The sequence below is a fragment of the Neofelis nebulosa genome, chromosome 6 (assembly GCF_028018385.1).
Source record: "Neofelis nebulosa isolate mNeoNeb1 chromosome 6, mNeoNeb1.pri, whole genome shotgun sequence".
In the NCBI taxonomy this organism is placed as follows: domain Eukaryota; kingdom Metazoa; phylum Chordata; class Mammalia; order Carnivora; family Felidae; genus Neofelis; species Neofelis nebulosa.
In genome coordinates, this window is record NC_080787.1 from 93,994,370 (window position 1) to 94,012,740 (window position 18,371).

Sequence of the window (18,371 nt, forward strand, 5' to 3'; positions counted from 1 at the left end):
TCAAAATCCAAAAGAATGAACTAAAAATTATTAGAAGTAATGAGTTAAATATCATTAGTATAAAATATACAAAAATTAAGCACTTTCCTATACACTATCAATTCCAAATGAGAAAAAAGTTACATAAGAAGATCCATGTGTTAGTGGATCACAAAATTATTCAGTATCAAAGAATAGAGCCAAGAAATACACAAGCCCTATTTGAAACAAGATAAGAAATTGTATTAAAGGATGAGAATATAGTGTCATATACTATTGGGGGGAGAGTCCACTTTTACAACATCTGTGGAGGGCAATTTGGGAGTATTTATCAAAATTGAAGATACCCTTTGACCCAGCAATTTTACTTTTAAAAATCTATTCTGAAATTTGCTCACAGATGCAAAAGGATCTATTTGCAGAGATGTTTATTATATATATGTATATAATGTAAAAATAATAAATAAAAATTAGAAAGTAGATCTCTATCAAAAAGAGAATAAATAAACCATGGCTCATCCATACTATAAAATATTGTATGTCCATTAAAGAGAATAGAAGAGATACATAGAAACTGACATTGAGGGGTGCCTATAGTACATTGTTGAATGAAAAAAAGGAGTTTGCAAAATTGTATTCTCTTTATTACTGTCCACATTTCTGGATTATGTCAATTTTTAACTATTGTTTTCATAATTCAAGAAATATCCTACAACTCACAGTATGTTCTATAAATATTGTAACAGAAATATGAACCAAGCACTGTGTGAGCCCAGAAAGGAAGTGTAAAACTTTCCCAAAGGGGAATCAGGCTTCAGGCATCGCATGAGATCTCAGTGCCCTGAAGGGTGAAGAGGAATTTTCCCAATAAAGATTAGTTATAAAGCAGTCCAGAGAACAGCCCGTGCCAAGGCCTAGGGGGGTGAAAGTCATGGCACATTCCAGGAAGAGGTAAAACTCAGTGCAGCAGAAACCTATGGTATCTGGGGGGCCAGATGGAGCAATGACGGAGGTAGTTTGTGGTTCAGTTGGGAAGCACCTAGTGTGACAAACCAAGGAGTTTAAATTTCATTCAGATATAATAAGGACACAAAAGAGCTTTCTAGGCAGATGAATGATATATAATCTGTAGAAGACCCCACCAACAGTGTGAGAGATACATTGTAGAGACAGGAGGGAAATTGGAGGGAGAAGAAAGGGATTTTGGAAAGAGAGTAAGGAAGTCACATTGTGGTGGTACCTCATACAATGACAGGGGAAGATCTGAGAAAAGTGTTTTTAAAAATGGATCTGTGTCATGTAATATGTAATATGCATCAGAAATACAGAAAGAGACCTAGAGGCAAATCAGGGGGAAAAGTAGATTGGCCGGGGTGGAGAGAGGTGGGACACAAATGTGCTCATACTTGCCCTAAGCCAGGAACTGATACAAAGTATCACACGTATATCATCTCCTTTAGTATAGGAGTCCTAGGAAAAAATCATTACGTGGATGAGGCTGTTCAAGTCTCAAAAGCAGAAGGTTGAAAGAAGTTGCAAACCCCCTCGCCCCAAGAAAAGAGAGAAAACATGAAGCAACTCTAACGATGTTTAAAGGATCCAGAGTCTTAACGTTGGGTAGCACCAGTCACAGGAAGTTTAATAATAACTGTGTCATTACAGTATTACAGAGGCGCCTGGATGACTCAGTAGGTTAAGTCTCTGAGTCTTGCGTTCCGCTCAGGTCATGGTCTCACGGTTCCTGCCTTCTGCGCCAACAGCTCCACTGGGACCCTGCTTGGGATCCTCTCCCTCCTTCTCTCTCTCTGCCCCTCCCTCACTAGTGTGCACGCGTGCGCACATGCGCTGTCTAAATAAATAAAATGATAATAATACTGTGGAATAAAATGAAATAACCTGAGATACATCATCGTCATCTCCAAAGGAGCATTTATTCACTCTTCTGACACATATTTACCATGTTTCTATGATTCATGGGACACAGTTCTGGGGCCTGGGGCTGCAGGTAACACAAGGACAGGGTACAGTCCTTGTTTTGAGGGTCTTTGCTGCTAATGAAAGGGCCCAGACAAGCACACCAGAGAATGTGAGGGGGTAACTGCCAAGGTGGCTAAGAACATCAACATGGGAGTTGGGGATAGTCCTGAGGTGGGAGGGGATTGCGCTGGGGGTCAGGCAAGGGAGGTCACGGGAGGCAGGCTTCAGTGGAGGGGGAGCACTGGAGGAAGTAGAGGAGTGCAAGGGCTCTGGGATTCTCCCTCACCACCGCCCCAACCGTGAACCTCTACATGTGCTGTTTGTATTGGCAGTGGCTAGCTGAATGTCATACACGGAGGCACATGCTAAGTGTTAATTGGACGCTGACTGGATGATGAATGAGAGGAAGTGGAAAATGGCACAAGCATATTCTCAGAGCCAACATCTACTGAGCAGTTGCTCTGCGCCGCGGGCTCCACGGGCGTGGCTTCTTCCAATGCTCAACAACAGCTTGTGGGGAATCCAAAGCCTTAACGTAATCTCCTCATTTGACAGAGCAACGTCACCTGGTTCATGGATAAGCAGGCAGAGAAATGCAAAGATACAGATATATTTTGAGATGTGGGGATAAGAAATTGAGATATTTCAGGAAAGCAAGGACCCCAGAGCCCTGGGTCTTCAACTCAGGGTAGGATTCAGATTGCTCTCCGGATTTAAAACAGCAGCTGTGAGAGGTGAGCCAAGAGTAGCTGAGCAGGAATGGGCTGATCTGGGAGTGTGTGTGTGTGTGTGTGTGTGTGCGCGCGCGCGCGCGCACGTGCACGCACATGTGTGTGCACGTGTGTGTTTATATACCTAAGTACGTGTCAAAAGAATAATAGTATATGTAAAAATCCAGGGGAGGAGCTGGGAGAAACCAAAAAGGAAAAGAAGGAGAGGAGGGTAAGTAGATAAAGAGACCTGTGGATGGGTTGAAAGAAGGGTCCAAAGAGGGTCCAAAGAAGGGTCCAAAGACCGTAAGACCTAAGGGCAAAACTTCATGCCTGATCTCCATCTCTTCCTTTTAAAAAGTGTCACCTAAGAAATTGTTAATTTTTGTAGGTGTGCCAGTGGCATGACTATACATATATTTAAATATAAAGATATTATTTATATAAACATATTATATATATATACATATTATATATATACATATTATATATATACATATTATATATATATATATTATATATATATAATATATATATATATTTAAAGTCCTTATTCAGAGAGGAACCTGCGTGGCTCAGTTGGTTAAGCATCCAACTCTTGATTTCAGCTCTGGTCATGATCTCACAGTTTGTATGTTCAAGCCCCGCATGGGGCACTGTGCTGACAGTGTGGAGACTGCTTGGGATTCTCTCTCTCTCTCTGCCCCTACCCTACTTGCTCTCTCTCTCAAAATAAATAAATAAACTTAAAAAAATTTTAAGTGCTCATTCAGAGATGGTCACTGAAGCAAAATAACATGTCTGTGAGATGAGGGAAGCTGGAGACAAAAGTAAAAATTCAGAGCAATGCAATATGCCATAAAGTCTCAAAAGAAGGAGACCTGGCCATAAACCAACCAAAGGGAATGTGAAAGGGTGCTAGAATTTTTCAGGCATCTTATTTCCTTTTGGGAACATTAAATGGAACAGCATCAGTGTCCGTGGAAGAAAAATAAATTTCAAGAATAAAACATTCTATGTCTTACATTAAAAGCCACCTTCTACGTATTTTAATTTTATGCAGGAAAAAATATCAGGGTTAATTATATAGCAGATGTAGGTATTTAAACAAGGTATACAGGTGACTGAAAGAGGTTTTTAAATGACGTAAAAACTTGCTAGTGTCTCCACTTGTTCTCTTCGCCACCCTGAAAAGAAATTTCTTAGCTATTGATAAACTTTAATTATATAACAGAATTGCAAATGTTTATTAAAATTGTGTCTCTGACCTTTTAAATTAAAAGGTTTAGCATGACACCATAGATAAACCTGTCTAGCCTAACTAATGGGGCATGCGACTAACACAAGGGCTGAAATTAGAAATGTAGAAACGCACTGAATAACGAGCCTCAATTACTTTCTGAATGATTCTTCTCACATTAGATCCCAATTATATGTTCCCATGTGAACTCTGAAGACTTTATCCATAAAAAGACTCTTTTGGTTCAGCTTAAAAAAAAAAAAAAATATATATATATATATCACACAAAGCTATCAGAAAATCCTCACCAGAAACTGAGAATGATTTCCTTATGGCTCAGGAGATACTGCCAAGATTTCCTTTCAGGTTGACTTAGATGGCACTCAAGTAAGATTCCCATATGGAATTACTCCCCACACAGGAGCCTGACCTGGGGGAAGCTGAACAAAGCAAAGATTATTTACAAACTCCCAAAGCAGGGGCTGTTTTACATTTCTCCCACCCTGGATCTAATTCCATAAGTAAATACAGCACATGTTAAGTTATAAAGCATAATTATGAAAAGGCCAAGAAGGGCTACAAAGGATCGACTCTCAGGACACTGTGAAGCAGAGGCCAAGGGCCAGGGATGGCCATACAGGCTGCGTGGGTTGCTGGCACCCGGGAGTTACTACCATCATCATCAGAGACAGACTGATCCCAGCAGGCTCATGCTGGTGCTTAAAGAGTTCTTATAGGAATCATCTGTGTTCTGAGAGGGCGGCCTTCCTGTCAGATCACTTTTGAGCAGTTTCCTTCAAATGAGGAAAACACATAATGCGGTAGTTGAAGCAGCCCAGTAAGCAGTAAGCTCTACCCGCAAAGTACCCTCGAAACCAGGCCCTTAAATAATACAGGCAATACTGATGCATCTGTTCTTGATGGTGTGGGCTTTGGTCTTTATGCAAAGAGGAAGGAAAACTTTTCATGAAACAAGACAGAGTATTTAATGACAATTATGAGTAATACTTTTATTTTGGTGCATATCCTGAAAATATTGGGTAAAAAATGTATAGTTTTTAATTACTATTTAAGCCACTTGTATTTTATCGAAAAAGCCTCAAAACATTCTCAAATAGTAGGAAATCTATTAAAATACTTTACCTGTAATTAATTGTGCTCTAGACTTTTCTTGGTATCACGTTCATGTAAAAGAAACATCAGAACGTTCATATGGCAGGAAGCAAAGTATCACATAAGGGGGTAGCGGACTTGGCCTCTGTCTCCTTCGGGCTGGTTATCATGTGTCAGTGGAATGATGGAGAAATAGCATCCCCAGCCCTAAGACCATACATGGGCTACTGGAGCCACCCTTGACTGAAATGAGTGGTCTGTTTTATGCAACCACCATTTAGACAATGTTTTCTTTCACTTATGTTTTAATTACATAAGGAAAGCAGAATGAAGTAAGGTAAAGTTCTGGAGTAAACCTTCCTGGGTTCAATTTTCATCTCCATCACTTATTGCTTGTGCCACTGAGTTACTTAACCTCTCTGAGTCTCACTCTCCTCATTAATGAAGTGAAGCATATTGATATTTCCTTCAGTGATGGTCTCTCTTCAGACTTCAGTGATAATCTGAGCTTGGTTCAGTGTCTGTTACATGGTGATTCAATAAATGCTTGTCATTTTTATGATTATGTAAAGAATTTACAGTTTCAAAGCACAAAAGGAAAATCAAGAAGCCTCTATATGTGCTTTGCTATAATGCTGTACAATGAGGAGGATTCTTGGTGTCTATCCCATTTGAGGCATATACTAGTATCCCATAAATGTAGATTAAATTCAAATAAAGTAGGTAAAAATAATTTTACTTTTAGAAAAAAAAACGTTAAAACAATTATTTACAAAATCATGTTGGAAAATATCTGATAAATGCTATAATATTAATGGTGATAATACTTGGGGCAACTTTGTCAAAAAAAGTTTTTTGAAATACAAACATTTCTATTGAATTAATAATATATTGTGCAAGTTTGTCAAATTGGCTAAGGTTGACAATTTCTAGAATACACCAAAGTATATCAAAAATCCCTGAAAGAAAAAAAAAAAACATGTCAGGTGCTGTGAACTACCTGGAAATTTATTTCTGTTTGACCTAAATTACTAATTATAGATTTAAAAAGTACTTTGGATTCCAAAATCAAATTATTCAAGATATGTTTTTTATATGTTTTTAAGTGACAGAAAACTAAAAAATCTCCTATTTGGGTTTTCTTTTCCCTTGAACATTAAAAATGTAATCTGTACTTTTTGGGATGCCTGGGTGGCTCAGTAGGTTAAGCTCAGATCATGATCTCTCGGTCCATGGGTTCAAGCCCCACATCAGGCTCTGTGCCTGTCCAGCTCAGAACCTGGAACCTGCTTCAGATTCTATCTCTCCCTCACTCTCTCTGCCCCTCCCCTGCTCACACTCTGTCTCCTCTCTCAAAAATAGACATTAAAAAAATGTAATCTGTACTTTTAAATTTCTTGCTTTATTTTAACAAAGTGGAGACCAAAGAAGTCCTTCTTAAGATGTTCTAAATTGAGAAATCATTTTCTAGCATCTAGTGAAAATCAGACCCATTACTTAATAGTTAGTGTGTATATATGTAAGCTTCTATTGCTAGGCTCCTAAAGTGTGTGTGTATGTGTGTGTTATCTGTTCCAACAGAATCTAGAGCTCAAATGGTTCTTATTTCTTTACAGTTCCATCTTCTAGTTGACAGTCTGTTTTATCCTATGGACTTATCATGCAATGAATAATCCAGACTCAAACTGCATATTGGTAACTATATTTTAAACCAAAAAAATTCCTCACATAATAAATACATTTTATGCACATTAACTTCGAATTTACTTCAGAAAGCTATTTACAATATAAATAATTATAAATGGGAACACTTTGCAAGATATCATTAACATAGCTAATATTTTCTACTTTACATTCCAAAGCAAAAGTTCAAATTACAGATTTATACTACGATGTCACTAAAAACTATACATTGCAAGATGGTACTTGAAATATTGGCAATCAGTATCTTCTTTCACAAATATAAGCCTTTTTATAGCATGTCAGTCAAAAAACAAACATAAAATATTTTATCTTTTTTTGAAGTGCCTACTCGTACATTTCATTTTTCTTTTTGAAATAATTCCCTTTGGAAAAAAACGGAAAAAAAGTTACAGTACTTCTAAAACTTTTTCCACGCCAATTTCATTTCTTTTGAAATGTAAACACATCAGGGTTGTTGGGTGTAAATTCAACTGTGATTAAATGTGTTCCAGATCAGCAAACTAGGACAAACTCTCCACTATGTAGGTGTATGAAAGCAAAGTCCCATGCAGCAAAATTGCAATAAATAAAATTATAAGTGTTTGGTTTGAAATTATTAGGATTTCTCATGTGAACCATCAGTTTTTAAGGAGCACAGTAGAACAGAATCTTGTTACTTGCTTTACAATTGTGTGTGTATGTATGTGCGTGTACACACACATACATACACACATACATACTCACACGTATGGCCTTTCTGCATACAGTGCTAGAGAAGGAACTCTGAACAAATCCCCATTTGGATATGAGCACAGTATCACGTTTTAAGTTGAGCGCTACCCGTACAACTTTTATGCACAAGAAATGAGCACCACATGGAAATTTCCCCCAAGAGTATTTTCTATGTAACATACCCTTTACATGTGTCCATAGTTGTTCTGTTGTTCATTTAAAGTTTAGAACGATAATTTATCTGCAATGCATGTCCCAATGAGAACAAACCAATAGATTTGCTGTCTTAGAGTCAAATTCCTACTCACAAAAACACATTTACATTAAAATTGAATCACTTATTTGGAGAGCCATAGGATTCACATTCTTTGTTAAATCATTCAGAAAATAGAATGTATATCTATGTTCTATGCTTTGAGTTGAACTGGGGAACCAAATCTGGACATTCAAACTTTTTAAATCAAAGAAAGTATATTAAAGTGTATGCTATTCCACTGGGAAAACTAAGTGACCCCCCCCAAATAGCCAAATCCTCAATTTTCCAAATATCAGCATTCACTCTGTCACTTCCAAATACTACTAGTACTAATAGAATTGCACTATCTTAGTAATGTCCTACTCTTGAAAGAGAGAGAGCTATAAAATAACATATCTGTATTCAGAATGTCTCTTCAGCTGTAGTGTCTTCTATCAAACTTATTTGGTCTAGGTCTTGGGGGGTAAAAAGCCTTTCATTTTATTTTAAAATAGCTATGCATATTTTCCAAATGACCTTTTATTGAATAGATCCTTATCCCTCATTTAAAAAAGAAAAGAAAATGGAGCATATTATCCTTTTCTGGACGATCCCATTAAAGCTCATTTTAAGTGGGATTCTCTGCCCAAAGGCAGCATGTGGCAGCAGGGTGTAGAGAGAATTAAGAATAGTACCCGATGGAAGTATTCTAGCCCTATAAAATATAATCAAGAGAGAATAAGTGGGTTTTCTGTATAAACACTGAAGGCAAGCAAATCATTTATTGCATCCTGTCTCATTTTGAATGTCACATCAGCACTGTGTCATATTATCCTGGATCAGACAATTACAGCTTAGAAAAGCTAGCCCATTATATTCAGCACAGTATGTCACAAGACTTGTGAAACTGAAGTACGCTGAATTGTCTGACCTGTAGTGATTATAACATTAATATCATGCATCTAAAAATAACACATCACATCTGTATATTCTCAAAGGTTTTAATGGAATTTTCTCAAGAAACATTGGGAAAATATTTATTTATTTCTTTGGTCATCCAAATTTTCAAATTGGGTATGACAGGTACGTAAAATGGGCAATAAAGATATTCTTACTACTCCTAGAAAGCAAGAACTTTGTATCCTCTAATGGAATTGCTACATATGATACTAATAATTGGATATAGCACATTTTTATGAATCCCAAAGGTGGTATAAAAATCAGACTTCTCTATTTCAATCTAGTATCATGATTCTCAACATTTAGCAAAGTTATGGAAATCAAGGATTGAAACTAAAGCCAATTTAACTAATTGGGAAGTTATTGGGAACATATGCATTTTACATCCCATATCTTAAGAAGACATAGATGCCATCTTCATTATGAGGAAATATGTTATTGGACAGAACAAGATAATGTAGATTATAAATAAATTTTAACACATTTTTGTGTATATTAAAAAGGTACTTTGTCATAAACTGTCTCATCTTATTTTGAGGTCATTTTGTAATAATTATGCCACATTGCAAAAAAGGTAAGCTATATAATATTATGGGCCTATAAGGCATTATATGTAATGTAATAAATCTGCTACTATAAAGTTATTGACCTGTAAACTAAATAAATGCTTTGTATTTAAAACTGGGCCAAAATTTTTAATTAAGATCTAATGTAGTTAATTTTGTCTTCACTTAAAAATATGGGTCATATCATTTTAAAGAGCGTTATTCCTTCTGATTACCCCCATTTGTAAAGTTCATAATTTATTTTTCATCACTTAACTATATCATTTTAAAATTTAAGTGAAATCTCTTTAATGACATTCTTTTCTTTCACATCAGTTCATTTCCCTTGATTCTTAAGGTTCTATTTATTTTATAGCATCTGTCTCTGACATTTTTGGTAGAATGTATATCCATCAATAAAACCCATGTGTATAGATTTCCTTTCCAAAATACACCATATTCTTCAGATACCTGTGTCTTTGAACCATTTACCCATCTACAGAATTCTCCAAACACGTTAGCATTCCTACTTCATGCTTCAAATTGAACAAAAATGTATTTTATGTATTCCAGGGTTTTTTCATAAATATTTGTCTCAAAATCACTGAACACTTTTGCTTCTATGGCCCAAAATGTCATTTTTATTGTTCTTTGAAGTTTTTTTTTGACAGTATATATGATAACCACTAACTTTCTCACTTGTGAGAAACTTTTTCCATTTAGAAGACAAATGTTGCTATGTCATACCCAAGAAATACTTACTCAATTTCATGTAGCCTCTTTTCTTCTATACAAACATCCCGGTCTTCTTCTCTCCAATTATCATCATTCAGATTGTCACCTACCCATAAACTCTCAAATAACTGTATTAAATGATGAACATAGAGTACTAATCCCTGAGTGGTCAATGTCATGTTCTGCCTTCAAAATTATAAGTCAGTTTCTTCCAATACATTCCCCTCCTTGCATATGGCAAGAGTTTGAGACATGGGACGCCCAGGAAATACTACCTATGAAATTTCTCTAATCACTTGTGTCACTTTGCTTTGATTCCTAGAGAACAGCGCATTAAATAAATCTTACTTTTTTTCTGCTCCCTCATCAGTTTCTACCGTCTACATTTTGGCTGAACCAGAAAGTTGATCACAGCTATACATGGTTAAAAGAGCCCCTGTACCTGCTGAAGTTACAAAGCACCTAGACCTCTGTACGAGGGCAGAGAAGCCAGAGTGATCAGTCTTGACAACTGACAGCACAGAGTTAACTGGTTAACAAGTATACTTCTGCTGCACCAACGATCCACAAAACCATGAAACATCAGAATAGCCATACAGACAAAGAAAGTAGGGCCCAGTCATCAATATTCCCCAAACGGGTTACAGGCAGTGTCAGAACTGGAACCCAGAGATCTTGCATTCCAGTCTGCTGGTCTTTCTACTGTATCACACAAACTTAACACCAAGCTTGTTGTTTTTGCCATTTACAAACAATAAGGAAAATGAGCGCTTTGCATGTTCTTTCAATCGAAGTATACTCGTGCACTTTTAACCACTTGTCTATCAGCCCATGCTTTTATCTGAGGCTCTTTCCTGAGGCTCTCCACATGTTGTCACATTTGCACATCTGTGCTTTGAAATGTTTTTCAAACACTTACACCGCTGCTATGTAGCACTTCACTGGCTTCCCTTACTTATTTTCTGTAGTGATCAACCTTTTTTTTCTTGGTGAATTGGTTTGAGGATTTTATTCGGTTGGTTTCATAAGCCTCAAATATGTTGATTACATATTCTGAGCCTTAAATTGTTGTGTTGAGATATCATTTCATTTCTTATGCCTCTGGCCTTTCCATCTTTAGTAAACTATTTCCAGTTAGGCACACTAGGTTTTTGAAGTGTGTCCCAACATCTCCGTGCTTTTACTTAGAAAACCCTCACTGCTATGTCAGTGTGATCCTGTTCCTTGTCTAACTCAAAAGTAAGGTGAAAAATCACCACTTCCTGATTGCTTATAATGGATACCAGGTGGAAACTCATTCTTGTACCATATCCGGAACCATTTCCCTAATTTATGCCTGAACCAAATGAGCTGGCTGGTCAAAACCACAATTAAGAAACCAGTTTACAAGATGTATCTCTCTCTTTCTCAGTTATTTTAGGAAGGAAAATTTCTTGAATACACTTAATGTGCTAAGGTTAAGAAAACTTACCCGTTTGGGTTGTATTTAAGGTGTATAGTCTATATTTCTGCATGCAAAGTGTGCACAGCAGTCTGTGGATCGTGGTTGGTCTGTGTGTATGAGGTTTACTGGATCCTCAGTATGCCATGCTGTCCTCCACCAGTCTTTCATGTGGTGTATATGCTCACTTAATCTACAAGAGTACTTTTCAATTCAAAATTTATGTATTCTGGCTCCCATATAATTAGAGGGGCAATTTATGTATTCACTTTAGCTCCATTATCTGTGTGTAACCCTGAACGCAAGTGCTCTTTTCTTTGATTTCACAGGAACACATGTCAAATACCCAGTAACTTAAATTATCCTCTCTAACCATCTGTGGCATAGTAAATGCTAGTAATGGGGTATTAAACTATAAATATGTTTCAGAGATCCTTAAAGAACAAAATATTTTAGAAAAACATCAGCTTCCATTGGTTATTATAACAGATGTTCCCTTGTGTCCTTGTGCTGGGTCTGGCTGCATCCTTAGATGGGAAGTTACATCAAAGTGTGAGCCATTACAGCCCAAGGAATAGTTTCTAATGGTTTCAGTGTCATATAAGTGCTCCAGGGCATATCCAGTTAATGTGTAAGCATGCTTATCGAAATACTGCCGGTGAGAACCAAAGCAGTTTGGAGAGACGGCGGGATGGTCTCCCGCGGTCTGATGTGGAGACATTTCCGAATGTAGATAGTCTTTAGCTAGGATCAAACTGGATTTTGAAATGCGATCCGAATTGGGACTACTTATTCGAGACAGTGCAGTGGGACTGTTGTCATAGTCATTTTCGTGGGGGCTCAGCATCTTTCCCTCTCTCTGCTGGATGTGGTCACATGGTGAAGTGTTGGCAAGAGCAGAGCCGTGGCAGACTTCCCCTGTTGGTGGGGGCTGTTGATAGTTTGCAAAACAGAGGGAGTGTTTTTTCCCAGCTCCATTAATGGAGGCCAGTTGGTCTGGGGGGGCTTTCCTTAGCTGCAATCTGTTCTCTTCTTCTTTAATCATTTGCTGGGTGGCTCTTATCAGAGTTTCAATTTTGCTAGGTTCATGTGGGCTACTTTGATACTGCTCAGTGCGGTATCGGTCACCTGATTCGCTGGCAGATCCAGGGTCTGGAGAACTCACCACACTATCTTCATCCCAGTGACCTCGCCCTAGAAATTAGAAAAAGTAAAAAGTGGTCTCAAAATTCACCCCCCAAAATGCAAGGGCATTTTCTTTTTCCTATTAAAAGAAACCTTCATCTTTCATTTTAACTATATGCACCAATATTTGAAACAGACACAGGCTTTCATGACAAACAAAGCGTCAATCAATCGTCCTGGCATTCATAGTTTTCAGCGGCTTTTAAGTGGAGAGGAAGTTTATCACAAGTTTTTTTAGAAGGTGAACCTTCTTCATGGGTTGTGGATGTCAATTAGCAAAATGGTAGCATGTTTATACTTCTCCATGTATGCATATCATTGGACCTGCCTGACTGTAAAAAATGAAATTAAAACGCATAGCATTTGGTTTATGTTATTTTCTAAAGAAATGTTACGTTAAACTGATACTTAGAAGACGCTTTCCATTGGATTTGAGGAAGACAATGATATAGACTGGACTAGTTTCCCAATTCTAAGTAAATCATCTCAAATGTTAAAATTATTAAGTGTATCATAAGTAGAGTTACAATAAAGCTCTAATGCTAGTTTTATAACTATTTGAGGGTTAAATATATATATTCATATGTGTATGTATGGAGATATATGTATATATATATATATACACATATATACAATATATACACAATATACAATATATATACAATATATATACACAAATATATCTTGTCCCAATCAAAAACATAAATATTTTTTTTCTCAAATCTAGAGGTATATATCTCAGTTTTATATATACTCATACAGTAACTCTGGTATCTTAGATTGTTTCTGAAATAAGGTGAAGAATAAATGCTAAGCAAAATAAGTCTGTCAGAGAAAGACAAGTATCATACGATTTCACTCATATGTGGAATTTAAGAAACAAAACAAAACAGAGGAACATAGGGAAAGAGAAGAAAAAAAAGATAAAAACAGAGAGGGAGACAAACCATAAGGGACTCTTAATACAGAGAACAAACCGAGTGTTGCTGGCAGGGTGTTGGGTGGGGACATGGGCTAAATGGGTGACGGGCAACAAGAAGGGCACTTGTTGGGATGAGCACTGGGTGTTAGATGGAAGTGATGAATCACTGGGTTCTACTCCTGAAACTAATACTACACTGTCTGTTAACTAACTTGAATTTAAATAAATAAATCTTTTTTAAAAAATAAACAAATAAATGTTTTAAATGTTAATAACAATCTGTTCTGAACCAAGGAGAGAGATCTAATATAGAGAAATAATGCATCCAAAATATATTCCATAAATTCCACTAGTCTCAAAGCATTCTGAAGTCAATATAAAAAGAGAGAAGAAAATCAGGAAGGGGCATACGAAAGCTGTAAACTGCTTAATGCAGCAGAGAAGCCCTGGATCACACTATTCATTGCTTTCCTTTTCCTTTTTCTTCTTATTTTATTTCTAATATTTTCTTCCAGACCATGTAGGTTAAGCCAGGATTTTCACTTCACTCCATTCTTTGGCAAGCAATTGCCCTTTGCCCTGGGTTTCCATTACCAGTCTACCATGCTAGAGATACTCAAAGCAAGAGCAGAAAAATAAAAAAGCAAAAACGGAAACAAATTAAGATCCTTCACAGAAGACAGTCAGTGCCTGGGTGGTATCTGACAGGAGACTATAGGTGAGTACAACATTGTCTAACACATTTCTCATCCTAAAGACCCAGCAAGAAGAGTAACATCATCGTGTCAGGTCAGTCTAAAGGACACTGACTTGTAATGAAATAGGGAGGGTGTAAGAGACCTGCTTGGACCCACACTTGGAATGGACAGAAAGGGCTTTTCTTCACCAGTGAACTTTGAAATGAACAAAGAAGAGCATTACTGCCACTGAAGACTTCAACCATAGTGCCCATTTCTGTGTGCTCGTAAAACTGTGTCATAATCCCAAGGGGAAATTTTCCATGGGTTCTCTCTATCACTTCATCCTTTACTCATAGGGACCAATGGGTTGTCCTAATAATGGGGGAAAGGGGTGGTTATCAGCATTTAATGCCCAGAGGGCCAGGAAGGGTAAATCACCTGTGAAGTGAGTGACAGGCCATGAAGCAAAGCCTGGCCTCCCCAACAGTGGTGTCCTTATTGAGAAGCACTACTACACAAGCCCCAAAACTACCGAGGTCCACATCTGAAGGATCAGAGTACAGAAAAAACTAACATGCAAGCAATTTAAGTGCATACCAATTTCAAGTTCAACAGACTTCCTTAAAAATTGGCCTTAATTTCTACACTTTCTATGATACTTAAAATGGGAATCATTTTTACTCACCTGTCAAAAATAAATGCATTTGGCAAACATTACCAAAAATTAATACACTTCAAATGAGTGGCTCTGGTTTGTAAAACCCCCCTAGTGTGAGTTGCTGGTGTGTAATTTCAAAGGAGAAGACCACTGGGTGAGTCACTCCAGTGTCAAACCTAGAATATTAGAAACCTGCCCAGGGGCTCAAAGCTGCCGGCTCAGGAGTCACTTCAACTACCCTTACCGTGGATCCTGTGCACTGAAGCGATGTGAGGCATGCTGTTTTCATAGGCTTCTCTGCTTTCTGGGGAGGACTTGGTCAGGGGCAAGGCTGCACGAGAGCCCCACCAGGGCTCCCTCCCGGCCTGCGGCGTTCCCAGGAAGTACCTGCCTGCCTCACACCGGCCTCCCTCGCAGGCTTGGGTGTGGAAATGCCTCTCCTCCACCAGCCTGGAATGGTCCAGCGCAAAGCCATAGCAGAGAGAGCTGCGGTCAGAGAATTGTCTGTAGGCGCACGACGCGTCATGCTGAGATCCTGGCCTCTCCCCGGGGTCCAGGAGCTGCGGAGAGGCTGTGTCTGTCAGGGGACTTCCACCCCACTGGCTGTCGTGATCAGATTCAGATCTTTCCGTGTGAAATCCCGAATACTGAAACAAAAAGAGTGAGGAAAGTACATTTCAAAAAAAAAAAAATAGCCTTTTTACTCTGCAAGCACCACTAAGGTCACATTGGGCTTAAGGCACCAGGTTAAGCTCTATAAACTCTAGCACCACACTGGGCACCTCTGACTTGGAATCAGTTAAAGAGCCATAGTGCCTCAAAAGAAAATCCTTTTGGCTGCTGAAAGGAGGAGATGAAAATAATAACAAACAGGGGGGAACTAAATACCACCCACTTCTGGAAGTACTTCCTGTGAGTGACTTCACCTCGTTTTTTTAATATTAACCCTTTCATGAAGATATTGGTAACCCATTGCATGAATAGAGAAACTAAGGCCCAAAGAGAAAATGATTTGTTCAGGCCCAGGTTAGTGGGTGGCAGTCAAGATTGAAACCCAAGCTCTTCATCACTACTCAAATGGGAGTGCCAAAGGGAGAGTCCAAGAAAGCTCTATATTCTATTTCAATTTACTGTTCAGAATTTTTTTCTTAATTAAAAGACAAAATGAAAATAAGGTTTAAGTTCCAAAGTGCTGCACCCTCTTCACTCTTCATGCCAGACTTAGTGCTCTGAGGGCCATGCTTGATACACAATAGGATAGTTAATAAAGGCCTAACTAATTCAATGGCAAACATACTTTTAAAAAGCCTTGCCCATACAGACTGAGTCTATTCACTAGGATGTGTTTCTTGCTTCCTAAAGTAAACTTTCAAATATGCATAGGATCGTCAGGGCAAAACAGCCGCAGGCAATACTGTGCTGGGATCACACTGCTCACCTGTTGCCAGAGTGTGTGATCTGGTGTTGAAAGAAAACGTAAATGGTGTGACAGACCTCCCTGGGAGGTATGCTCAATTTGAAGTTCCTCATGAGCCACTAAAGAGTAATACGATTTCTACCAGTTTTTGCTTACTTATGCCAAACACAAATCTAGGTGCCGTGTAGAGATTACCTGCCAAGATCATAATAGATGCCATTTATTGAGAACTTACAGTGTGCCTGGCAATTGCTAACCATAGTACATACATTATATCATTGAATCCTCACAGCCTCCTGGACAGTAACATATCTCCATTTCCTCGATGGGGAAACTGCGTCACTGGGGAGTTTTAATAAGATGGTATGGCCACCCCACAGTCTATCTGGTCTCAAAGCCTGCACTCCAAACTACGATTTTACCCTTGAGAGAGGACACTGTCAAGGAGAGAAAAAAGGATCCAATGTTAGATTTCCAGAAAAGTGGCAGGAAACAAAATACAGTCTCAGGAACTAAAAAATGAGTCCACTTACATGTTATTTCTTACCCCAGAAGAAAGAGGGATGGATGTGTGGTGCTGTGGGGGAGCCTAGGAGAAATTCAGGCAGCTCTGCTTGGGGCTCTTAGAGCCAGGGAGATGAGGTACAGAGGTTCCCCTGGGGGAAATCCAAAGTATGCTAATAACATAGCAAGTTCAGGAAAGAGTGCTACACAAATTCTAAGCTCAAGATTTTTCCATTACCATATCTAATTATTATTTTAATTATTTTCCAAAGGTACACGTGGACTATCAGCATATTCCACCAAGAAAAAAAAAAAAACGTAAATGCAACTTCTCTCCCTGTAGAACCATAAGATGAGCACAACAAGGGATCCTGAGCGCCATTTCCCTACATCACACCTCCACCTGCCATCAGTCTTTTTTCCCCATGAATGCCAGCCTCTCTTTTTCTAAGACACCACATTCACTTTCAGCAAGTGAGGGTTGGCACACATCTCCTTACCGAGGGGGGATGAGAGTGCTCGACATTTGCCCTTTGGTAACACCATTTGTGCACTTACCTAGGAAAATTTCAGATCATCAGTGCTCTTCCAAGCCAGGAATTGCCCAGACTCTGCTTGTTTTGATAAAAGTATAAACCAGGTCTATTTCTGAAGTACTCCAGTCAAGACTTTTGAGCCTTGTTGAGAGAGGAAAAAGCTTTCCCTGAGTGCATATGGGGAAGTGCTATTGGCGCAGCAGAGAAGAACATTCTGTCCTTCTCTCACAAAGAAAATTCAACACAAGGCAACCCCGGCATACATGAGGTATACATTTCACGAGCACCCAAAGACGAATGTGATGGATAAGCCTCTTGTCAATAGTGAGGAAACCATGACAGCAGGCGCACTGCCCTTGAAGCAGGCAAAAGTTGGGTGGTTGAGTTAGACCAAGATCTCACACTGCTTTAGAGGCACAGAGGAAAAGCCTAACTGCAAACCTTTGTTTCTCAAGACCTGTATACTTGCACCTGTGTGCACCATCAAATCTCTGAGCCACATTCATCCCATTAAAATGAACTGCAGTAGGTGTCAACTCTGTGGAGAACACTACAGACCCATAAATTGATCTGAAAAATTTCAGGTGTTCATCAAGTCTTAGGGGAAAGAGAGAGAGCAGAAAGGAAGGAAGGCAGCCAATACGTGCGGAGCATGCTGTACAATCAGTGAACGCTGCATAACAAGGCGAGAAGCCTCTGGGTCTATCCTCACACCTACTTCTGCTGCTTACTACATGTACAATCTCAGGCAAGTGATTTAATTTCTTCTGTTGCAACAGGAAAAGGGTCATGGTGATACTTAACCTACCAAAGACCAAACCAGAATAGAGGCCATTTAATGGAAGAGGAAATAGGGACAGGGAGCCAAGAGAACCTGGTTCCAGGTCCACCCTGCTAGTAACTCTCAGAGTAATCTTAGGCAAATTGTCTTTCTTAACCTCACCTGAAGAATGATACATTGGATTAGATTAGATGCTAATTTTTCTTTCAGCTTTAAAATTCTATATGATATAATCATCATTTGGTATCCTTTCTAGTGTTAAAATGTAGGATTCCTATGCCCGTCCATATATTTCAGTTATTTAAAGAATATAAATTATTTAGAACTATAATCCAAGT

At 38.5% G+C, this 18,371-nt stretch overlaps 1 protein-coding gene across 3 annotated transcripts in view; it reads right to left on the reverse strand.

Moving 5' to 3' along the window:
* Positions 1-6,705: 6,705 nt before the first annotated feature.
* Positions 6,706-18,371, reverse strand: part of SIM1 (SIM bHLH transcription factor 1) — a 71,431-nt gene continuing 59,765 nt past the window's right edge. For all 3 annotated transcript variants that reach the window (XM_058734813.1, XM_058734814.1, XM_058734815.1), the window contains 2 exons: positions 15,040-15,442; positions 6,706-12,544 (listed from right to left, as the gene is read on the reverse strand). In XM_058734813.1, the coding sequence (XP_058590796.1) occupies positions 11,814-12,544; positions 15,040-15,442 (1,134 nt within the window). In that variant the 3' untranslated portion in view covers positions 6,706-11,813. The remainder of the gene's footprint in view (positions 12,545-15,039; positions 15,443-18,371) is intronic.